Below are 25,604 nucleotides of genomic sequence, written 5' to 3' on the forward strand. Positions count from 1 at the left end.
CATCAGCTGCTGATCCCTGGGCCCACAGAGCTCTCTGCAGATTTGGAGCCAGGAGGAAGATGGCACTATAGAAACAGCTGAGCCCAATCTATCTTTGTGGGGGATGGGGGTAGATCTGTGAGGAGAGTCTTCTTTGTATTGGTTCAATGAAAGGAGTGATCAGGCTTAAATAGTTTCGGCTAAATTCAGCCCTTGTTTGTGCCCAGTGCGACTCTAATGGAGTGTCCTAATATTATTAAGAATCTTGTAATTATGTAAAAGTAATTTAAAATTAATATGTACTTTCACTGTGAAGATACCAAGCAGTCTGTAACGATGAACTCTGTTCATTATATCTTCTACCAGCTGAAGTATTTAGACAGCACAGGCTGCAAGACCCATGCATAACAAGTAACAATAATAAACCCTTGAAATAACAAAGAGGAACATTTTCCTTTATAAAAATCATAAATTAATGTTATGCCTTCCAACTCCAAACATTTCCTGATGCAATGCTCTTTCTGACCAGAAACATCTGCCTCTTTGACAACATCTCCAGAACTCTTTTTACATTACTTCTCCCATTCTGTCTTTGGTCAGGTTAGCGCTGTCTTCCGTCTATGTTTAAGTTAGCAAACATTATATCCTTTACAGAGGTCATGTTGTCTGGTAACATTGAGAAATGCATGTTCACAGCAATGAAATACTTATTCACATCAAGTTGTGTGCAAGGTCAGTGTTTCGAGAGGGAGGTGGGATAGGAGGAGGTGGAATAGAACTGACTGCTTTCCTTGTACACACAGATTTCAAAATGGAAATCCAAAGGGACATTAATGCTGCTTGAAGGCCTGGATAGATTGGAGGGACGTCCTGAGGGAGGGAAAAGAAGGGCCTGGTATGGAAAAAGTTGAGATTAGAACCACTGAATTAGAGATCTGGCTAAAGAGCAGATCCTTTTGTTCTTCTTTCCTCCCTTTCACTTCACTGCAAGACAGCTTATCAAGTGCTTTTTCTGCTATGCCTCAACTTCTTCCCCTTTCCCTGAAAGGGGTGCTATAAGCAGGGAGTCTGAAGGCATCTGCCTTCTTAGCTGGTTCTTTCAGCTCCCTTCGTCTCCACAGTCACTTATAGGAGAAAAATAAGGCAGGTAAAGTAGAAACCATCCCCCCACCCCAAGGGTCCCAAGAGAGATCCCTGAAGGGGAGGGTCTTAAGCAGTGTGGAGACAACCACCCCACAGAGATGGGGTCCTTGAGAGACCATTGCCCCAGGATTGGGGGAAATCTGAGACAATGTCCACCACCAGGAGGAAATTGACCAGAGAGACCCCAAATAGAGGACTTAAAAACCCTCCATGTCAAAGTGTCAGAGATCCCAAGTATCAGAGGGGTAGCCATGTTATGCTGTAGCCACAAAAACAACGAGGAGTCTGGTGGCACCTTAAAGACTAATGGATTTATTTGAGCATAAGCTTTTGTGGGTAAAAAACCCCACTTCTTGTATCTGTAATATTCACTCCGTGCATCTGAAGAAGTGGGGTTTTTTACCCACAAAACATATGCACAAATAAATCCGTTAATCTTTAAGGTGCCACTAGAGACCCCAAGTGTGGGACACTCCGAGAGATCCATGAGCAGATGGGGAAGGCTCTAAGATCTTCAACATGGAGGAGGCCCTTGGAGATGCCCTTAGGGGGAAGTGAGGGGCAGAGAGATCCTCAGCCGACAGGGGAGAGCACTGAGATGTTCCCCAGCAGGCAGGGGATGGAGGAATGAATGGGTGATTGGTGGGGAATGGTGGATGCGAACTGTGTGTGCCGCATGGGTGATTCTACTGTATTCAGATTCTTATACTGTGCCCATCACCCTGATTTCTAAGCACTTTCCAAAGGTGCATTAAGTGGCAAGACCAGCATCTGTCACCGGCAATTCTCTCTCCCTTTATCGTTCTGGGGGAGAGCTGTGTGACAGTGAGCGATGGAGGAGTGGGGAGAGAATGAGTGAATAAGTGTGTTGGTTGGCTGATTATGTGAGTGAGTCCATAGGTGTTTTATTAGCAGAGGGACTGATGTGTTTTTATGTTAATCATAAAAGTAGACTCCAAGTATAAGCAAAAATAGTGCAAAATGAAAAAGTATGGGTTTAACAGGCAGAGTTTTCACCTCATCTATTGTTTAGAGCCTCCAGTACATTGGTGAATTGTTATGCTGCTTTCTGGAATAATAGAAATGCAGCATATATTATTGTGACACATCTTTTGGAGGTCCATAAAATATGACAAACTATAGCACCCATACCAGTTAATTTGCTTACCCAGTGAAAGCTTTTAAAAAATTGCTTGACCATGACCTTATATTACCTGTGTAGAACAACAGTGACACCGAATGGCAAGTTAAGTTAACGACCTGTACATGTATTCTCCACGTCCGTAGGATATCACTGATGGCTCCTATTTGCTTTGTGAAAATGTTGGTCTATGTTTTTATATTCCAGAGAATAATTTACTGTTTCAATAGCTTAGTGACAATTCCTTAAAATGGTTATTCTTTGATGTCTTAATGTAATGATTTATCCAAAATGTGTTAGAGTGTCTGGGGATCATCATTTTGTGCTTGAAAATATGTAGCTTGGCTGTACTGTAACATTCCTGCTCCTGAATAGGAAAAGATGAAACTTAAGACTTAAGTATTTATTAAAATTATACAGCAGAGACCCTGGAATTATGCAGCACTGCCCTCAAGTTTTCTCTTCCTCATCGCCTGTTCAACAGTCGTCCAACCAGTACAATATGCCCTGATGTTATTTATTTGTTTAAGTTGATACTGAACTAAACCTATTTTAAGGGGACACTTGGAGCTTTTGACACACAGGAATATATTGGAAGCAGTTTTGGTTTTTGGCATTCAGAAGGCAGTTGAGGCTTTTGGTATTGCAAAGGGAAAGTATCTCTTCTTACTTTCCTCCTTTTGGGCACATGGGAGATTACTTTAAATTTGGGAAAGGGGTTTGAATTCCTTGTTCCTCATCTCTTCAGCTAGTTGCCACTCTATACTCTTCCCCAAAATCTGCCACTACTTCCTGCAACAATGGATGAGCACATTAGCTTGATCCTTCTGCTTTAAAGATTAACAGGAAATAGTTAACAGTGTTGTCACTTAAATTGTGGTCACTGGGCTTCAGAATCAACACCCCATTGTGATGAAGTGGAATCTTCTTTCAAAGTAATTGTTTCTGGCTGTCTTTAGCAGAAGACAGTACATCTGTAGCACCTGGTTCACATCTTGAAGGTTTTCTTCACAACCATATTGAGCTACAGACCTTTTATGATTTTAAGTGAAAGGTTCAGCTGTGGAGCTCAATTCACCTGAAATTTCAAAAGAATGCAGAATGATGTGATTATTTATGCAGCTGCATAAACATATTAATTGTAGGGTCCTGCTTAAACATTTTAGATAGCAAAAATGTAAATGACCATTGGTAGTTCAGAAATCATTTTAAAAATGTGAGCCCAGAAAAATGGCCTAAGTATCTTTTGAGGAATATTATTCTTGCCCTGCAAAATAGCCTTCTTAGTTTATTTCAGTAAATAAAAGGTAAAGGAACTAAGGTCAAACTGTTCAAATGTTGGTGCCTAAAATCAAGCACTTGCAGCCATGTTTAGTTAATTAGATAAAATAGAAATAACAAGTAATTTATAATAAAATTTAATTAACAGCTGATGGGTGCTCAGCACCTCTAAACTTCTGACCATTTATTTTTGTGCTTAAACATTGATTTAGGTATCTAACTTTAGGCGCCCAAATTTGAAAAGTTTGGCCAAAATTTTAGACTAAAACTAATGTACTACAATTACAGTTCATCATATATACCCTAAATGAGATGAATAGCTTGTATGTAAACCTTATACTACATTTAAAATTCCTTATTTTAAATGGATTATATCTTAATGAGCATTAGAGTAACTTTTCTGTATCAAGAATTAAGATTTTAGAAGATAGATTCTCACCTGTAGCCCAGTTCCAAAATAGGAAGATTGCAGCAATTGCTTTGTTTCCAAAAGAATATGAACAATTGTCTGTTTTGAGATCAGATGAGGAAAAAGTGGAGTTGATGACATTTATTGTAAATTTGAATTTATTTTTTGCTGGTGGACTGTTGAGTAACTCCATTTTGTTGTGTCAGGGTTTTTCCCATTTGTTGTGTTTATAGGAGGTTTATAATGAATTTTCCAGTTTCCATAATGTCCTTTTGAGACACTGAATCCAGATAAGACCACGCCAGTTTTCTCAATAGTGGTCTTATGTGCCTGAATTTTTGATATTATGAGGGAGGGTCACAGACCAACAGTCCCTGTAATACGGAAAATACAAACTATTTTTAAATTGCTGGCTTAAGCAGGACTTTTCCAAGTTTCCAAGTTACTAACAGTAACCCAATACAAAGTTGATTGGATCAAGTTGCATAGCACCAAGGTAGGCTTTGCATCTGATTTGTCTAACGATCTTGGACTGAAAGCTTCAAGGCCGAGTGATTAACACTATGAATGGTTTGAATTAAGGGTTAGGCTGAGAAGCCTCTGGTGTTTTTGGGGTCAACAAGACATCAGAGGCAGACTGTCATTCCAGAATCTTCAGGGCTTGGGAGAGCAAGTCACGGCGTCAACAAACAGGCCAGCTCAGCCTTTGACGAATCTCTGCCAGCACCCAAAGAAGTTCTGTTAGTGAGAAGTGTTTTGCCAGCAGAATATCATTGTCTGCACTCCTGCTCAATAAAAGTCCAGAAAACGGAAAGAGCTGAAGAGTTTGCAAACATTTTAAATCTTATTTTTCTTTTTCTGTTCTTTGTCATTTGCTTTTATTAAGTGGGAGAGGTCTTAGCCTTTTTATTTTCTTTATATTTAGGGTGTGGAAGTGAAAGTGTGGCTGTGTGCATGCACATCCAGAAACCCCACATGGGGAAAACACCAAAAAGAAAAGTTCCCCAGGTTTAAACAGCCCTAAATTTTTTGATAAAGACACTCATTTTCTGATAAAGACACTCATTGCAGTGTGCTCTGTATTTAAAAGTCTTGAGAGATTTTAGATTGTCACCTGCAATTTCTAGGACATAAGAGTTGTTAAACTTCTGCTTATGGAGAGTATTCTTTTAAAGGTTTGTATTATAATGTTAGTGTTGGGGACAGGGAAGGAAAAGGTTAGCTTCCACATGAGAACTGAAGTCTAAAAACAGGAGTACTTGCGGCACCTTAGAGACTAACAAATTTATTAGAGCATAAGCTTTTGTAGGCTACAGCCCACATCATCGGATGCATTGAATGGAACATATAGTATATACATATAGTGTGTATATATATACACATACAGAGAAGGTGGAATTTGCCATACAAACTGTAAGAGGCTAATTAATTAAGATGAGCTATTATCAGCAGGAGAAAAAAACTTTGTAGTGATAAACAAGATGGCCCATTTAGACAGTTGACAAGAAGGTGTGAGGATACTTAACATGTGGAAATAGATTCAATATGTGTAATGACCTACTACAGGACAGACCCAACAAAGAAAATAACAGAAAGCCACTAGCTGTCACCTTCAGCCCGCAACTAAAACCTTTCCAGCATCATCAAAGAGCTACAACCTATCCTGAAAAATGATCCCTCGCTCTCACAGATCTTGGGAGACAGACCAGTCCTCACTTTCAGACACCCTCCAACCTGAAGCAAATACTCTCCAGCAACCACACACCAAAAACACTAACCCAGGAACAAAAAGAAAAGGAGTACTTGTGGCACCTTTCATGTTCTCTGTGTGTGTATATAAATCTCTCCTCTGTTTTTTCCACCAAATGCATCCGATGAAGTGAGCTGTAGCTCACGAAAGCTTATGCTCTAATAAATTTGTTAGTCTCTAAGGTGCCACAAGTACTCCTTTTCTTTTTGCGAATACAGACTAACACGGCTGCTACTCTGTAACCCAGGAACCTATCCTTGCAACAAAGCCCAATGCCAACTCTGTCCACATATTTATTCAAGTGACACCATCATAGGGCCTAATCACATTAGCCACACCATCAGGGGTTCGTTCACCAGCACATCTACCGATGTGATATATGCCATCACGTGCCAGCAATGCCCCTCTGCCATGTACATTGGCCAAACCGGACAGTCTCTATGCAAAAGAATAAATGACACAAATCAGACATCAGGAATCATAACATTCAAAAACTGGTAGAACACTTCAACCTCTCTGGTCACTCAGTACAAGACTTAAGGGTGGCAATTCTGCAACAGAAAAGCTTCAAAAACAGACTCCAATGAGAAACTGCTGAGCTTGAATTAATATGCAAACTAGATACCATCAACTTGGATTTGAATAGAGACTGGAAGTGGCTGGGTCATTACACATATTGAATCTATTTCCCCATGTTAAGTATCCTTACACCTTCTTGTCAACTGTCTAAATGGGCCATCTTGATTATCACTACAAAAGTTTTTTTTTCTTCTGCTGATAATAGCTCATCTTAATTAATTAGCCTCTTACAGTTTGTATGGCAAATTCCATCTTCTCTATATGTGTGTGTGTGTATGTGTGTGTGTATATATATATATATATAAAATCTTCTTATGTTCCATTCAATGCATCTGATGAAGTGGTCTGTAGCCCATGAAAGCTTATGCTCTAATAAATTTGTTAATCTCTAAGGTGCCACAAGTACTCCTGTTTTTTTTCTGTGGCTACAGACTAAGACGGCTGCTACTCTGAAACCTGAAGTCTAAAAGGAAGCTGGGTAATAGCTCTGAGACTGAGATTCAGACATTAGGTAATAGTTTAGTTTCAATATTAGGCTTTTTAACCAGATTCAAATTACACATTTGATTGACCATGCTAAAATTATTTAATTGGGATATATACCCAGCTGCACAGCCACATTCTCAGACTCCTTAGAAATTATATGAGGATCAATTATTTTTTATATTAATTTGATGATCTAACTCCAATCCAATATTTAGACTACCTTGTTTGATTTATTGATTTGATTTTTATTAAATTCTGATTTGGCAGTGTTTTATTTTTAGTTAGTTTATTAATACTAATTTAGCTTTGGTGATATGTTTCTAGGTTTTATATTAGTTTGTTTCAGAATTTTAATAACATTTCTAAAATAAAACCTGATACTGACACATTTTTTTCACTAAGCAATGTGGGTCCAGAATCTTTGAGGGTCTGAGATGGATACCAGCTGGTCAATTTAAAAGTTTGACCAGCTCCCCTTAATAAGTCTGTGGTTCTCACACCTGTATATATCTCTTTAAAGTGCTCAGTTTTTGATGTTTCATTTTTTTAGTGTCTTGAAATGAGTGATCATTTTGAAGAAAATTGTACCGAGAAAAGCAATTCTGCCCATGAGGAACCTGCAGAAGCACATGCCCCTCCTGCTAAGGACTGTCAAATAGCACAGAAGCAACTGGTATGACTTATGAAGTACTGTGTTACTGATCAGGGCGTTGGAACAAATGTGCAAATATAAGTAAAGGCAAATAGTGAAATGACAGCAATACATGTGCAGGTATTTAACAGAGTGTTTAGAGCCATTCAGAGTTCTAGCATTAGCAAGGGAGGATGCAGGAAAGTGGGACAGTCCTCTCAACAGGAAGTAATCTTTGTAATTAATTTTACTCTGAGTTCTGGAAGAGATTCCTTGTGTTTGGCATTTCATCCTCCATTGTTGTCTGTTATTTGCTTCCAGTTGGAATGTTTGTAACCTATGAGTAGGGACTGCATTTTAACCGTAAAACCCAATTTCTACCCACAAAATTTAAATGTCTACATGTGGCCAGCTGATGAGGTTGTCCCACTGCTTATCAGAAGACCAGTGGCTTTAATTTTCAGAACTTGATGTCAGCCAGCTTGCAAATAAAAGACCTTCAGTTGGCTATTGGACATGTGCCACAACAACAGAGAATCTGCTTAAATTCCTACTGCTACTCCACTGTGGAGTGACTGGAACCTTGCCCTGGGAGCACATTGTTGTTAAAAAATTAAAAAATATAGACTGATTGAAATAATATGGTGGAGTCTGAAATGAAGATGATGGAAGATGATTCACATAAATTTATGTTTGAGAAAATAAAATCAATTTATAAATAAAATAATCTACTTCTACAGAAATCTTGAGAATCCCAAATAAATGTTACCAACTTGCACCTTGTGTCATCATTTACTACATCATGTGTGTAGTGAGTGAAAAGTAGGTGTAAAATGCTACTGTTCTGACTTGTAACATTTTATGCTTACTTGCAATTGCATTGTACCGGTGTAAATGACAAACCAAGTTGTAGGACACTGGAGAATAAGGCCCATTCTTTTTAACCCCCCAAAACAGTTTAATACGATTGTAAATCCAGATTTCCAGCAAAAATACAATAAAATAACCCTGCTAAAGTACTGTCAATCTCTATGAATTGTTTGCTTTGGTTCCTCCACTCTTCTCCTTTCTTCATACACTTCAGTCCTGCGAGTTGTTCTTTCCTGCACTAATGGTCTTCCATACCTTCTCCTTGCCCCCCGATTCTTCTTGGAGAGATAGGCCCTGGAGAGCTGAGGGAACAGAGGCGGGTAAGAGAACAGAAAGAATGATCCAGCTCAGATTAGGACAGTGACAGTATTTTCTTTTACATTGTAGGCTACTGAATTACTACCTTAAAGGCACATTGTGTACTTTAGTGGACCTTCATTTTATTGTTTAATATTGAAATAATGCTTTCCTTGAATATTCAGAATAATTGAAAATGATGAAATATCCTTATTAAAGGTTTTTTTTCAGATGTTGAGATATATATTCATATTGTAAGAACTGTCCAAGAAACTGTAACTTGAAGAATGCAAAATTAGGTTCACGGGGAGAATTTGGAGAAGAGCTAATACAACATAGATGAGGGCCTGGACCAGTCAGAAAGATCTTATGTGTAGTTGGTAGGGATCATGCAACATAGATATAAACAAGGGACAGGGCAGAAAGGCTCCAGATAGTATTGTGAATGAGCTATGGAAGTCTGAAAGGGTGTATTACTGAGAGGCAGAAATCAAACAATCTTTCAGCAACTCTATTTCTGTTAGAACTTCTGTTTTGAAACTCGTTCTGATTCAAAGGAAAACACACAATGGCAACAGTATCTAACTGCAAAATATTTTAGAAAATGCAATGTCTGCTTTCTTAGATGGCATTTATGATGTGGTCCAATCTCTCTGACAGAAAGTGAACAACACAAGTGCTAAGCTCCCTCTTTCCTGTTCTTGAATTCACTCTAGCTAGGCCTTTACAAGAGGGGAGTGTTTCTGTCCACGGTGATAATTTTTCAAAAACCAAGAGAAAAATAATCAATATAATCTTTGTGGTGAGGTACTACAACCTGAGCTCTCTGGGTATGTCTAAACTGCAGCTGGGAGAGAACCTCCCAGGTCTGGCAGACAGACCTGCACTAGTGAGGTTTGATCCAGCACACTAAAAATAGCAGTGTGGACATTGCAGCTTGGGCTGTCATGTCATACTTACCCACCTTCTTTCTTTGCATTCACACTTGCATAAAATTGGAGATCTCTGGCTATGCCCTCCTCTGTTAGCTGACAAAATGGGCCTTGGGCATAGTTGGTTAAAAATTAATAGATGGCTGAACAGTTTTTAAATGGGACTATTGCTACAGTACGTCAGATTTTTGCCTTACGTGCCAATCACTGTGTCCTTTTATATTTTTATTATGAAGATTAAAACTAGCAAACATATATGGCAGTAAATAAAAAAAATTCTGGTTAGCTTTGGTGTTTATAATCTTTCCTTCGTTTGTTCATTCATAGCAGCAAATAGAGCGGCAACTAAAATGCTTAGCGTTTCAAAACCCAGGACCTCAGGTAGCCGACTTCAACCCTGAAACTAGAGAGCAGCAGAAGAAAGAGCGTATGGCAAAGATGAACCAAGATTTTTTTTATAAACACAAGTGAGATGGTATCTTTGATTTATTATATGTCTTTTGAAATTGAGATGTTTACTCAATATACAGAAAATTAAAAAACAAATATTTTCATAGACCTTGTTTAAAATGTGAATGTTTAGCAGAGTAAATAGACTTTCTCTATTTAGTTTAACAGAAGTTTGACTTATTTTTGTGGCACACATTACTTAACATTTAATAACTGTCTATTATTATCAGAATCTTATATTGGCATTTCACTATGTTGCAAGAGTGTTCAGAAGAAAATACTTGCTCCTCTGTAGATTCTTCCTCATTAGCTTACTTCAGTCATCGAGCGTGTTTGAAATATTCTCTGAAGGTCACTGTTTTTCTCTAACAGAACTATGAAGAAGTATGACAAACATGGCAGGCTGCTTTGTAATAACATGGATTTGTGTGACTGCCTGGAGAAGAACTGCCTGGGTTGCTTCTATCCGTGCCCTAAGTGCAATTCGAACAAATGTGGACCAGAGTGTCGCTGTAATAGAAAATGGGTTTATGAGAGAATTCAGACTGAAGCTGGTGAAGTGATCAGCATGTTACCATTTTTTGTCCCTGAATGATGTTTTTCTGCTAGCTTTTGTGACTGAGCAATGTTTTTCTTTTCATTCTTTTTTATTTTTTAACCTTTAATAAAAGTGAATTTTGGTTTTGTGAAAGGGGCTGGATTGACTTGGCTAAAGTACCTGTTAGTGGTGCTCATGCGCCTTTCTCTGCCTCACCAATATGCCTTAATCCTCACCATTAGGGACAAGTATATATTTCATTCTCCTTAATCCTTGGCAACTTTGCTGAGGCAGCTAACAAGGTGTTCCTAAGTCTTTACTTTCTAAAATTACAGGTGTCAAGAATGCTGTGGTCAGACAACATCCTTACTCTGGAAAACAGGATCACATTGCTTTGATTTTTTTTCCTTTTTTCACATATGCACATATACAACATATGACAAATCCATTCTTCTTTGAGTGATTCCGCTTGTATTCTGCTTCTCCTGGTGTGCATGCACTGCATGCGGGCAGGTAGCAATGTCTATTGGGGCTGCACTTGCACCCTGCATGCCCTCTGGTGCCCCATAGCTGAGGGCATAAATGGCAGTACAGCCACAACTGCCTTCCAGTTCCTTCTTACCGTTCGTGTCTGTGAGACAGAACCTCTGCAGTGTCCGTGTCTCTGCTCACTGTATGATTCTTTCCTTGTTTATTTGTTAGTTAGTTGTAGTTAGTGTTCTCAGCATAGAACACTATCTAGGTCAGTATAGTTAAATTTGTACTTCTAAGCCTGTTGCAAAAAAGAAAAGTGGAAAGAAGGCTTCATGTCTAGAAGGTGCTCCGGCACTGGACACCTTGGGACGTGGCGGATTTAAAATCTCCAGTATTCAAATCATGTCCTTCCTGTGAAGCAGCTATCCATCAGTGATGGATACTCTTCATCTTCTGCCTTGGTGAAGCACATGTACTGCACAAGTGCTGTATATGTTGTGTCTTTTGGAAAAGGCCCCCCAAAATGAGGGAATCCCACCCGAAGCTCTTTCTCTTAGGGTATGTCTTCATTACCTGCCGGATAGATGCAATAAATCGACACCCGAGCACTCTCCTGTTGACTCCTGTACTCCAGGGCCGTGAGAGGCACAGGCAGAGTCGATGGGGGAGCGGCAGCAGTCAACTCACCACAGTGAAGGCACCATGGTAAGTCGATCTAAGTATGTCAATTTCAGCTACATTACTCGTGAAGCTGAAGTTGCATAACCCAGTGTAGACCAGGGCTTAGAGAGAGATCTACAAAGACCTCTTTGGTTCCCAAAGAAGAGAAGACCACTTAACCTGACCAGATCATCTCAGTGATTGCTCTGGTAAGCTGGTAAGCCAGTGGTCCAGGGCTCATTTGGTGGCAAGAAAGTCTCACTCTTCCAACTCTTTGACTACGGAGTCAGTAAGAGGTTCCCTCCCTTTGCCGACCCTCTCCTCTAAAGAGAGCGGAAGGAAGGAGCACTGCTTTTGGGGTGAAGTCATAGATCTCCCTCACTTTCAGGTGACATTGTAAACAAGCACCGGGCAACATTATCTCTTGCAAATGTAAACAAACTTGTTTGAGCAATTGCCTGAACAAGAAGTAGGACTGAGTGGACTTGCAGTGTAGGTACAGGATTTTATAATTGTACTATAAAAATTGATGTAAACTTTGAATTAATTCTGCCAGCCACCCTTTTTGAATAACAGAAAGGAATGATAGATTTCAGAGTGATAGCCGTGTTAGTTTGTATCAGCAAAAAGAACCAGGAGTACTTGTGGTACCTTAGAGACTAACAAATTTATGTGAGCATAAGCTTTTGTGGGCTAAAACTCACTTCATCAGATGCACGCAGAGGAAAATACACTAGGAAGATATATATATATATACATATACACACAGAGAACATGGAAAAATGGGTGTTGCCATACACACACTAACAAGAGTGATTAAGGTGAGTTATTATCAGCAGGAGAAAAAAACACCATTTGTAGTGATAATCAGGATGACCCATTTCCAACAGTTGACAAGAAGGTGTGAGTAACAGTAGGGGGTGAAAATAAACATGGGGAAATAGTTTTACTTTGTGGAATGACCAACTGAGACTGGGATCTTGTTTCCTATATGCATTATAAACTTCCCTCTAGTCATTTCTTTGGTTTAAGGTTTAGTGAGTAAAAGACAGGATCTTTTATTGTGTCTGTATTAATTAGATTAAAGGAATGCTAAAGGCCTGAGCCACTATGTAAACTGTTTTGACTACAAGATTTAGTGAAGTTTAATTTACAATGTATTCTGCTGAATATAAAATACTGCTGTCTTCTCTGTGAGAGATTGTTTGTGTGAATGAGGAATGCATGCATCAGGAAAAGATAAGGTGTGAAAGCCATCACAAATATCAGAATGGTCAAAAAAAATTAAGACTTGGAAACACCAGGAGACAATCAAAAAACATCCATTGTATCCTATGCTAAACATAGGTTTCAGAGTAGCAGCCGTGTTAGTCTGTATTCGCTAAAAGAAAAGGAGTACTTGTGGCACCTTAGAGACTAACAAATTTATTAGAGCATAAGCTTTCGTGAGCTACAGCTCACTTCATCAGCTCACGAAAGCTTATGCTCTAATAAATTTGTTAGTCTCTAAGGTGCCACAAGTACTCCTTTTCTTTATGCTAAACATGTTAGCAGCATTGACTGCCTCAGAGGTGAGGCAACCATCCCCAAAGGCAAGACAACAAATAGGAGATAACGATGGGAAGCCCGACAATAACCATCAAATGATAACAGTGGAAAACCCCAAGATTACCACCACTAAGGACTAATAATTACAGGATGACATTGCAAAATGCATGGACTCAAATAGGAATTTACAAGTATAAAGCTGGGGTGTTTTGCCATGAAATTCTGGGTTCAGTCCTGCCAAAACCTTGGAACATCGGATCGCGACCGACAGAGCCCAGCTCCTCACTTGTGTTCAATCTAACTGGTCATTAGATTGACTCGAGCTACAACAGACTGGTAATTATAAAAGCATCAACTGGCAGGCCTGTGTGCGTGATGTGTATGTGTGTGTGACTGAAAAGCATATACTGACTGTTGTATTCTCAATAAATGCAGCGTGCTGCCTTCTCCCCTATAAAGATCCTGTGTGCTTTGTATAGCAGAACAGCAGGCCCTAAAATTTTACATTATTTTATTTTTGAATGTAATATTTTTGTACATAATTCTACATTTGTAAATTCAATTTCATGATAAAGAGATTGCACTACAGCACTTGAATTAGGTGAATTGAAAAATATTACACTCTCAGCAAATTGCACTCTCAGCAAATTTGCGGATGATACTAAACTGGGAGGAGTGGTAGATACGCTGGAGGGGAGGGATAGGATACAGAAGGACCTAGACAAATTGGAGGATTGGGCCAAAAGAAATCTAATGAGGTTCAATAAGGATAAATGCAGGGTCCTGCACTTAGGATGGAAGAATCCAATGCACCGCTACAGACTAGGGACCGAATGGCTCGGCAGCAGTTCTGCGGAAAAGGACCTAGGGGTGACAGTGGACGAGAAGCTGGATATGAGTCAGCAGTGTGCCCTTGTTGCCAAGAAGGCCAATGGCATTTTGGGTTGTATAAGTAGGGGCATAGCGAGCAGATCGAGGGACGTGATCGTTCCCCTCTATTCGACACTGGTGAGGCCTCATCTGGAGTACTGTGTCCAGTTTTGGGCCCCACACTACAGGAAGGATGTGGATAAATTGGAAAGAGTACAACGAAGGGCAACGAAAATGATTAGGGGTCTAGAGCACATGACTTATGAGGAGAGGCTGAGGGAGCTGGGATTGTTTAGTCTGCAGAAGAGAAGAATGAGGGGGGATTTGATAGCTGCTTTCAACTACCTGAAAGGGGGTTTCAAAGAGGATGGCTCTAGACTGTTCTCAATGGTAGCAGATGACAGAACGAGGAGTAATGGTCTCAAGTTGCAATGGGGGAGGTTTAGATTGGATATTAGGAAAAACTTTTTCACTAAGAGGGTGGTGAAACACTGGAATGCGTTACCTAGGGAGGTGGTAGAATCTCCTTCCTTAGAGGTTTTTAAGGTCAGGCTTGACAAAGCCCTAGCTGGGATGATTTAACTGGGACTTGGTCCTGCTTTGAGCAGGGGGTTGGACTAGATGACCTTCTGGGGTCCCTTCCAACCCTGATATTCTATGATTCTATGATTCTATGATTATGTTTGTTTTTTTAAGTGAAAATACTTGTAATAATAAATATAAAGTGAGCACTGTACACTTTGCATTTTGTATTGTAATTGAAATCAATATATTTGAAAATGTAGAAAACACCTAAAATATTTAAATAGAATACCATTTATTATTAACGGCACAATTAATAGCGTGATTAATCACGATTAATTTTTTAAATCACTTGACAGCCTTAATTGACATGATTTATGGTAGTTTCACTGCTGCTATTAGTCCCCGGGGCTGGGTTGCCCGTGAGCGGGGGACCCTGGAAACCTGGGATTTTCAGCCCTGAGATAGTCTACATGGCAGTACTGCCCCAAAGCCATGGAAGAAAATGAACATTCTCTTGGACAAAAAAGAAAAGGAGTACTCGTAGCACCTTAGAGACTAACAAATTTATTTGAGCATAAGCTTTCGTGAGCTACAACTCACTTCATCGGATGCATCCGATGAAGTGAGTTGTAGCTCACGAAAGCTTAATCGGATGCATCCGATGAAGTGAGCTGTAGTTCACGAAAGCTTATGCTCAAATAAATTTGTTAGTCTCTAAGGTGCCACAAGTACTCCTTTTCTTTTTTGCGAATTCAGACTAACACGGCTGCTACTCTGAAACCTATTCTCTTGGACAGATTCAGCTAGACACAGATTAACCTTCATAAATAAATCCCTGAAGCAAGTGATTAAAAACCAGAATAATGTAAATCTACAAAGAAATCCATTTACAGGCCCATTATTTGTCTTCTAGTAGCACTTTGAAATCATAAAATGGCTTTTGAATACATTCTGCTGGGCATATACAAACACTGAGTGAAAGACAGCTCCTGCTCTGAAGAGTTGTAGTCTAATCTGAATATGCAACAGGCGGTTGTAAGAAATAAAAAGGAAGGGGGAGGGAGGAAAAGGGTAATAAAAATAATATCATGGTACATAGGGAACTACGACACAATTTGAAGATGGTTCTTCCTGTTTCCAAACAATGTTCCCTCTACTGTTTCCTGTATGCAGAATGAGCAGCAGACAGTGGACAAGTTTATTTCACATAAGCGCAGTTGCAGAAAACAAAACAACACAATGTCAAGTATATATTATTTATTGATAGTGAAACTCAGTGACAGATGTATGTAGGAAACAAGTAGTAACAAAGGTGAAACAAAACGAGCTGTAGCTCACGAAAGCTTATGTTCTAATAAATTTGTTAGTCTCTAAGGTGCCACAAGTACTCCTTTTGTTTTTGCGAATACAGACTAACACGGCTGCTACTCTAAAACCTAGGCACTTGCCTATTGGTTTTGTGTAGTTAAATGTCAAATATTCAGTACTACGTTAGAGGAGACTTGCAGGGGATCTTTAGTTAAAATCTGTCAGCAACTTAAAGGGAAGGTTTGGATGATTTTCCTGCCTCCTACAAAACCACCCTCTCTCATAATGGTACAAAATTATTTTTTGCCTTATAAAAATACTTTTAAGGAGCAAATATTTTGCTCTTTGGAATAACTTTGTTCTAGAAGGCTAATTAAAAAAAAACACAGGGGGGAGGAGACCTCTGGACCACCTCACAAGGTCTGTCCATACATACACACTTTCTGTCTCTCTCTTTCACTGACACTTCAAATTAGAGAAGTTAAACAGGGTCATTATACTTAGCATATCTATTCCGTACACACACAGCTTCTTTTCTGACAATTCCTAGTGTCTCAGAGTTCTCTCTATGGCTAAAATAAGATGAAAACCAGATACATTAAAAATATAGACTGATTAAGATAATATACCATCACACAATCTTCTTATCCCATCACCTGCGGTTGGGTCATCATGATGCAAGCATCCACCATCTTTGTCTGTCTGAGACAGTACTAAGGTCCTTCTGCTTAAGATCTTTTTTGATGCAATCCAACCAGCTGTCCATTGCTTCCCAGCTGTCCATTGCTTCCTTGGCTTTCCATAGGTTTTCCTTACTACCATTCCTTTCTGCCATGCTGTCTTCATCGTGTCCTCTTCATCCGTCCACTGCATGTGTCTGAACTAGCAAACTCTTGGTTCCTGAATTTTTTCAGCCACATCACAGACTTTTCTCCCCTAGATTCTCATTTGCTTGGTCATTGTGTTGTCTAGACTCTATATGACCAAAAAGACTAGCTCAGCAAATTCCACCCTTTATGTTCTTGACAACCGGGAGAATAAAATAGAGCCACTGTGTCATTCGGTTTCTGTTTGGGTCTCAGCTGTATATTTTCATTGTACTCCATCAGATTTAGTAGTGGATAGTTAGCAATTGAACATAACTGCTATTTAATCACATATCCAGATCTGTAGCATAAATCATTGCAACTCCACTATAATCAATGGAGCTATAACTTACACCAGCTGAAGATGTGGCACGTTATAGCTCATGTAAAAACACCACTGACACACTATATGACCTTGGGCAAGTCACTTCACCTCTCTGTGCTTCAGTTTTCCCATCTATAAAATTGAGATATTCATATTTATCTTTCTTTGTTAAACACTTTGAGATCTCTGGGTAAAAAATTATTTACTGGAGCTTAGTTTTATTATTTAGGTAATTCCTTCCACCCAAAGGATCCAAAAGTACTTAAAATTACAGTTTGAACATACACCAGTACCTCTGGAGTGGAGGGTAGCAGCCAAATGGTCTATGGCATTCTATAAAACAGCAGGTGATGGAGACCCCACTATTTATATGAAAAGTGCCTTAAGATCTTGTCCACATGGAGCCTAATTTTACAGTCTTGTCCAAAAGATCCTCACCCAGTAAATTATATGGCAGTTAATTTATTTATAGTGCTTAAGAAGGATGAAGGACTGTCGGCTTTGAGAGAATTCAAATCTGTGGCTCCAGAGAGTCTAGATATTTCAATCCTATGCTTAGACCACTCACCCATTCCTTCTGGTTTAAAATAAACTTCTGTGTATTGGCTGGAAGCCAGTCAGATCCACTCCATCATTTAGAGGAAAATTAATCCGTCCTGTTATTGAACTTATACATGTCAGCATCTGTTGAGGAACGAACTCTATAGTTAATGTTCAACAGACTCTGCTGTAAAAAAAAAAAAATTGCTTTGAAGCCTTTTTCAGGCAACTCTCTTCATCCCTTTAACACCCTCTAACAAAGCAAAACTGAGCTCAAGCACTATTTCCAAACCAGATTAAGGACTCTAGCCCCAAACCAGTAGAATTTGAGACATCCCCCAGATAAATAGTTTCACCAGAATCATAATATCCTAGTTCTGTTGAATTTCTTATCTTGTAACAAAGACAATACTTAGTCTGTAGATTCTCACTTTGGCACATTAGACATAATCTTTAGCATTTAGCATATCTGATCTCATTCCACTTGGAAAGCAGATGTGTGGAATTTGGACTAACAGCACCCTTTGTACATTTGTTACAATATAATACTGGCACTTCATCAACTCTGATTTTGACCTTGGCATGAAACATGCAAAGGCTTTTTCCCTTTCTTTCCATTCATAAAAGTAATTTTATTGTTCTCTTAGGGCCAGATCCTGTATGGTACTGAGCTCCCTCCATCTCTATTCAAGTGGGAGTGTATGGACCTTGGTCCCTCATAAAATCATGTCTTACATGTAGGTTCACATTATGAACAAATTATTGTCTGCTCTTGATTATAGAAGTTAGATTATGTAATCCTTACATTGTGAAGCACTGACTACTCATGTGAGTAAGTGCACACTTGCATGAGTAAAAGATGCACAACGTAGTCCTAGAAATCCACAGTGATTATTTACATAAGACCACATTCTAGCACCCTTGTACATGTTGAGTGCGTAGTATCTTACTCTGTAAGTAGTCTCATTGAGTTCAGTGGAATTATTCAAAGAGAAAAGTATAACTCAGCGTACGGGTAGTAGAATCTAGCCCATAAAAATATACATAATATATAGTTCATCAACAGAAACCAACAATGGCAATGCTTGTTTATGATGTACACAGCCAAAATGAGGATATATTTAAGATGGATTTTACTAGAGGTTTTTTTTTTTCAGTTAGATTTTGAACTCCAAATATATAAGATTGGATGTGTTCAATAACAACATAGTAATCCTTGTAGCTATTTTCAGTCCCATCTCTTGCTTCACAACTTTATAGTTTGCTAGATGCTTTTGCATAAACCATTTGCTACATTAGTTGCAGTAAGAGAAAGTTCATGTGAAACATTTTATTTTTATTTAGCCCTGGTCTACACTAGGCGTTGAGGTCAAATTTAGCAGCGTTAAATCAATTTAACCCTGCACCCATCCACATGACAAAGCTCTTTTTTTCGACTTAAAGGGCTCTTAAAATCGATTTCTCTACTCCATCCCCGACAAGGGGATTAGTGCTGAAATCGTCCTTGTTGGGTCGAATTTGGGATACTGTAGACACAATTAGACGGTATTGGCCTCTGGGAGCTATCCCAGAGTGCTCCATGTGACCGCTCTGGACAGCACTCTCAACTCAGATGCACTGACCAGGTAGACAGGAAAAGGCCCGCGAACTTTTGAATTTCAATTTCCTGTTGGCCAGTGTGGCAAGCTGCAGGTGACCATGCAGAGCTCATCAGCAGAGGTGACCATGATGGAGTCCCAGAATCGCAAAAGAGCTCCAGCATGGACCGAACGGGAGGTATGGGATTTGATCGCTGTATGGGGAGAGGAATCCGTGCTATCAGAACTACATTCCAGTTTTCGAAATGCCAAAACATTTGTGAAAATCTCCCAGGGAATGAAGGACAGAGGCCATAACAGTGACCAGAAGCAATGCCGCATGAAACTTAAGGAGCTGAGGCAAGCCTACCAGAAAACCAGAGAGGCGAACAGCTACTCCGGGCAGAGCCCCAAACATGCCGCTTCTATGATGAGCTGCATGCCATTTTAGGGGGTTCAGCCACCACTACCCCAGCCGTGTTGTTTGACTCCTTCAATGGAGATGGAGGCAACACGGAAGCAGGTTTTGGGGATGAGGAAGACGATGATGATGAGGTTGTAGATAGCTCACAGCAAACAAGCAGAGAAACCGGTTTTCCCGACAGCCAGGAACTGTTTCTCACCCTGGACCTGGAGCCAGTACCCCCCCGAACCCACCCAAGGCTGCCTCCCGGACGCACCAGGCGGAGAAGGGACCTCTGGTGAGTGTACCTTTTTAAAATACTATACAAGGTTTAAAAGCCAGCATGTTTAATGATTAATTTGCCCTGGCATTCGTGGCTCTCCTGGATATACTCCCAAAGCCTTTGCAAAAGGTTTCTGGGGAGGGCAGCCTTATTCCATCCAACATAGTAGGACACTTTACCACTCCAGGCCAGTAGCACATACTCGGGAATCACTGTAGAACAAAGCATTGCAGTGTATGTTTGCTGGCATTCAAACAACATCCGTTCTTTATCTCTCTGTGTTATCCTCAGGAGAGTGATATCATTCATGGTCACCTGGTTGAAAAAGGGTGTTTTTCTTAAGGGGACATTCAGAGGTGCCCGTTCCTGCTGGGCTGTTTGCCTATGGCTGAACAGAAATGTTCCCTGCTGTTACCCACACGGTGGGGAGAGGCAAAATGCGACCTTGGAACGAAAGCACATGTGCTTTGTATGTAAAGTTAACAGCAAGGTTTACCGTGAAAGAGTGTACCCATTGTTCTATAAAATGTCTTTTTAAATCCCACTGTCCCTTTTTTTTCTTCACCAGCTGCACGTGTTTCAAGGATCACAGGATCTTCTCCTTTCCAGAGGCTAGCAAAGATTAGAAGGCGAAAAAAATGCACTCGCGATGAAATGTTCTCTGAGCTCATGCTGTCCTCCCACACTGACAGAGCACAGACGAATGCATGGAGGCAGACAATGTCAGAGTGCAGGAAAGCACAAAATGACCGGGAGGAGAGGTGGCAGGTTGAAGAGAGTAAGTGGCAGGCTGCAGAAAGGACTGAAGCTGAAAGGTGGTGGCAGCGTGATGAGAGGAGGCAGGATTCAATGCTGAGGCTGCTGGAGGATCAAACCAGCATATGGTTGAGCTGCAGGAAAGGCAGCAGGAGCACAGACTGCCGCTACATTCCCTGTGTAAGCAATCGCCCTCCTCCCCAAGTTCCATAGCCTCCTCACCCAGATGCCCAAGAACATGGTGGGGGGGCCTCTGGCCACCCGGCCACTCCACCCCAGAGGACTGCCCAAGTAACAGAAGGCTGGCATTCAATAAGTTTTAAACTTTTAAAGTGCTGTGTGGCCTTGTCCTTCCCTCCTCCACCACCTCTTCTGGGCTACCTTGGTAATTATCCCCCTATTTGTGTGATAAATTAATAAAGAATGCAAGAATGTGAAGCAACAATGACTTTATTGCCTCTGCAAGTGGTGATCAAAGGGAGGACGGGAGGGTGGTTAGCTTACAGGGAAGTAGAGTGAAACAAGGGGCGGGGGGTTTCATCAAGGAGAAACAAACAGAACTTTCACACCGTAGCCTGGCCAGTCATGAAACTGGTTTTCAAAGCTTCTCTGATGCGCACCGCACCCTCCTGTGCTCTTCTAACCGCCCTGGTGTATGGCTGTGCATAACCAGCAGCCAGGTGATTTGCCTCAACCTACCACCCCACCATAAACGTTTCCCCCTTACTCTCACAGATATTGTGGACCGCACAGCAAGCAGTAATAACAGTGGGAATATTGGTTTTACTGAAGTCTAACCGAGTCAGTAAACTGTGCGCTTTTAAACGTCCAAATGCACATTCTACCACCATTCTGCACTTGCTCAGCCTGTACTTGAACAGCTTCTGACTACTCTCCAGGCTGCCTATGTATGGCTTCATGAGCCATGGCATTAAGGTAGACTGGGTCCCCAACGATAACTATAGGCATTTCAACATCCCCAACCGTTATTTTCTGGTCTGGGAAGAAAGTCCATTCCTGCAGCTTTTGAAACAGACCAGAGTTCCTGAAGATGCGTCATGTACCTTTCCCGGCCATCCCACTTTGATCTTGGTGAAACATCCCTTGTGATCCACCAGTGCTTGCAGCACTATTGAAAAGTACCCCTTGCAGTTTATGTACTCGCTGGCTTGGTGCTCCGGTGCCAAGATAGGGATATGGGTTCCCTCTATGGCCCCACCACAGTTAGGGAATCCCATTGCAGCAAAGCCATCCACTATGACCTGCACATTTCCTAGGGTCACTACCCTTGATATCAGCAGATCTTTGATTGCGTTGTCTACTTGCATCACAGCAGCCTCACAGTAGATTTGCCCACTCCAAATTGATTCCCGACTGACCGGTAGCTGTCTGGCATTGCAAACTTCCACAGGGCTATTGCCACTCGCTTCTCAACTGTGAGGGCTGCTCTCCTCTTGGTATTCTTGAGCCTCAGGGCAGGGGAAAGCAAGTCACAAAGTTTCATGAAAGTGCCCTTATGCATGCGAAAGTTTCGCAGCCACTGGGAATCGTCCCAGACCTGCAACACTATGCGGTCCCACCAGTCTCTGCTTGTTTCCCGGGCCCAGAATCAGCGTTCCACAGCATGAGCCTGCCCCATTAGCACCATGATGCCCACATTGCCAGGGCCCGTGCTTTCAGAGAAGTCTGTGTCCATGTTCTCATCACTCTAGTAACCGCACTGATGTCGCCTACTCACCCAGTTTCGCTTTGACAGGTTCTGGTGCTGCATATACTGCTGGATAATGCGTGTGGTGTTTAACGTGCTCCTAATTGCCAAAGTGATCTGAGCAGGCTCCATGCTTGCCGTGGTATGGCGTCTGCACAGAAAAAAGGCGCAAAACGATTGTCTGCTGTTGCCCTGACGGAGGGAGGGGCGACTGATGACATGGCTTACAGGGTTGGCTTACAGGGAATTAAAATCAACAAATGGAGTGGCTTTGCGAGAAACTGAATGGCCTCCTCAAGGATAGAACTCAAAACTGGGTTCAGCAGGCCATTGATTTCACAGAGGGAGGAAGGGAGGGAGGTAGGAGAAAATGAATACAAAACAAATCTGGTCTATTTCTTATTTTGAGCCACTTCACCTATCTTTATACATCTTGCTGGCAGCAGTCTGTGCAGTACGACCACTAGCCATCGTCACCTCCTGGGTGCTCGGCAGAAGACAGTGCAGTATGACTGCTGGCCATCATCTTCTGCTGGCTGCAGATTAAAAGACAGTGCACTGCCGGTAGGACTCAATCGCCATGAGACGAAACAAGGGAAATGACCTGGCTGAGTCACTCCCATGTTTGCCCAGGTGCCCGGTTAAAAGAGCACCCAGGACTACGTTGACGACGGCTACCAGTCATACTGCACTGTCTGCTGCCAAAAGGCAATAAACTGCTGCTGTGTAGCAATGCAGTACCACATCTGCCAGCACCCAGGAGACATACAGTGACGGTTAGATGAGCGGGCTCCATGGTTGCCGTGGTAAGGCATCTGCACAGGTAACTCAAGAAAAAAGGTGCAAAACGATTGTCTGCCCTTGCTTTTACGGAGGGAGGAAGGGAACGGGGGCCTGACGATATGTACCCAGAACCACCCGCAACAATGTTTTAGCCGCATCAGACACTGGGATTTCTACCCAGAATTCAAATGGGCAGCATAGACTGCAGGAACTGTGGGATAGCTACCCACAGTTCAAAGCTCTGGAAGTTGACGTTTGCCTCGGTACTGTGGACACACTCCGCCAATTACATGCACTTAGAGCATTTGTGTGGGGACACACACACTTGACTGTATAAAAACGCTTTCTACAAAACCGACTTCTGTAAATTTGACCTAATTTCGTAGTGTAGACATACCCTTAGTAGCAGAATGATTACACAGTCAACTTTTAGGGCCAGGTACATTGTACAAACAGCATACTGAAAACAATTTTTAAGCAGTTCAATAAATTCATGTCTGTACATTCAAAACTATAGACATACATAGTGTGTTCAAGATAGGGATACAAGAGTGTGCTTCAGAAATAAGGAAAAATGCCAAAAGAGGGCAAGTGATGAAAGATAAATGAGGGAGTAGGAAAAGAGAAGGAGTGAGGGAGTACAGAATGACAATGAGAAGAACAAATTGTGGGAGGGGCAGATCTAAAAGATACTTTGGAGTTGGAAATAGGATGAATATGGACATTTTCAAAGCATTCTTAATTATTCATATTTCCTCTGTGTCCTGTAGGAGTATTTTAAGAATTAAAAATCAAAAGGAAATTCTTGCATGAATCCTAACTGAAAAGTTGAGTGATGAGAACAGGCTGTAAAAGATTTCTGTGCAAATGATATGAAAACAGTATTTACGGGTCTATTGGTACTTGTGCATCACAGCCTATAATAGAACAGAATACATGATTCTACACCTGAGAAGGGTAAGGCATAGGGTCATGGAGACTGAGATTTAAAAAGCCGCTCAAGGGATTTAGAAGCCCAATGTTCATTAGCTATATTCCCTAAAATCTCAGCCATAATGCCTAGGACCCTGATCCTGCAAAAGATTCTGTAGATGGATTAAAACACCTCACCACAGCCTATTCACTTCAAGGTCTACAGCAATATGTCTAGAGCAACAAAGCTGGGCAATTTATGGTATTGATATAGTATTAAATGGTGGAACATGCCTTTGGACCATTTAGAAAAGATCTGTTAGTCCAACTGCATGAATAAATCACTTGAATAGGTGTGCAATTTTTTATCATGTTTTTCAATCCAAGAAAAATAACTACCATATTCAAAGGACACTGTACATTTAAAAAATGAAAGACATGAGGAAAAATTAGATTTTTTTTCTCTTTTCAGTTTTACTTTGTGCATTTGACAGCCCTTTGCGTATAGTTTCACTGCTTACTCCTTCTAATCAGTTTTCTTTGTTATTTCTGTGGGTCTTTCATACACTAGTAGGTGAGATAAAAACATTTTAAACATAGGAAAATATAACTGTAAACCCAGAACTGGCAGGGAGATTGTGGGGCATATGCAATACCTGAACTAGATTGAAATCCTTTTTAAAAAGATTATCTGATTTCCAGTCTACCTAGTCCTTTTAAATGGCTGATTTTTGAGAGATTCTCCAGGCATGTAGAGCTTCCCAAGCATCAGGGTTTACACTGTTAAAATTATTTTACCCTAGTGTGAAATCTTAACTTTTTGGCCAATTTTAATTTGCTTTTACTCTATTCATGGGATTGTATGTCTCCTGGTGTTTACATGAAAATGTGTAAAAATAAATGCAATATTTGTATTTAATTATCTTTTATAGGATAGCTTGAAAAAATAGTTGACTTTCATAAAAGAGATTGTGGATTTAAATCCTGCTAATATATTTGGTGGGAATTATGTTATTCCCTTACTCTAGAGTCCTCCACTTTAGCATTCAATTCCTCTGTTGGAGTAAAGTCAGTGGTTTTACTCAGATTTTTTTCCTAGGGTGCAGTATATACTGAATTCTCTTCTGAACAGAGGATTTACTTAAATAACTGCTATCCTTTAAAAAGTAATGTGTAAAATCCTGGCCCCACTGAGGTCAATGGCAAAATTCCTATCGACTTCAACATGACTAGGATTTCATTCTATATGTTTAACACATTTCTTTACATAAATTATTAATAATTCCTTCAATCATGGATTCTCAGCCTTTCTCCATCTGATTCCAGCACCTGCCATGGTTTCTTGCCATGACCCCAGTTCCATAATCCTTTGTTATTTATTATATATTAGATGCTCTTGTGCCTTTTGACACAAGGCAACCCAGTCTTTCCACCTCCATTTGTCTAATGCAATGTTCTTTGCTCTGTTATAGTCTGTTTCCATGACAGCAGTATCTTTCTCAATTGTTTTCTTATGTTTCATGTGTTGTCCTCCTCTTTTCTACCTCCCACAAGGGGCGTCCAATCAAGGGCTTGTCTAG

At 40.6% G+C, this 25,604-nt stretch overlaps 1 protein-coding gene across 1 annotated transcript; it reads left to right on the forward strand.

The window, feature by feature from the left end:
- Window positions 1-3,300: 3,300 nt before the first annotated feature.
- ARL14EPL (ADP ribosylation factor like GTPase 14 effector protein like) lies at window positions 3,301-11,006 on the forward strand. The gene is made up of 5 exons (XM_043514542.1): window positions 3,301-3,343; window positions 4,879-4,961; window positions 7,319-7,441; window positions 9,826-9,965; window positions 10,321-11,006. Exons 1-5 carry the CDS (start codon window positions 3,301-3,303, stop codon window positions 10,541-10,543), a joined length of 612 nt encoding a protein of 203 aa, XP_043370477.1. The 3' UTR covers window positions 10,544-11,006.
- Window positions 11,007-25,604: the final 14,598 nt, after the last annotated feature.

This window comes from Dermochelys coriacea, chromosome 5 (genome assembly GCF_009764565.3).
Source record: "Dermochelys coriacea isolate rDerCor1 chromosome 5, rDerCor1.pri.v4, whole genome shotgun sequence".
Classification (NCBI taxonomy): domain Eukaryota; kingdom Metazoa; phylum Chordata; order Testudines; family Dermochelyidae; genus Dermochelys; species Dermochelys coriacea.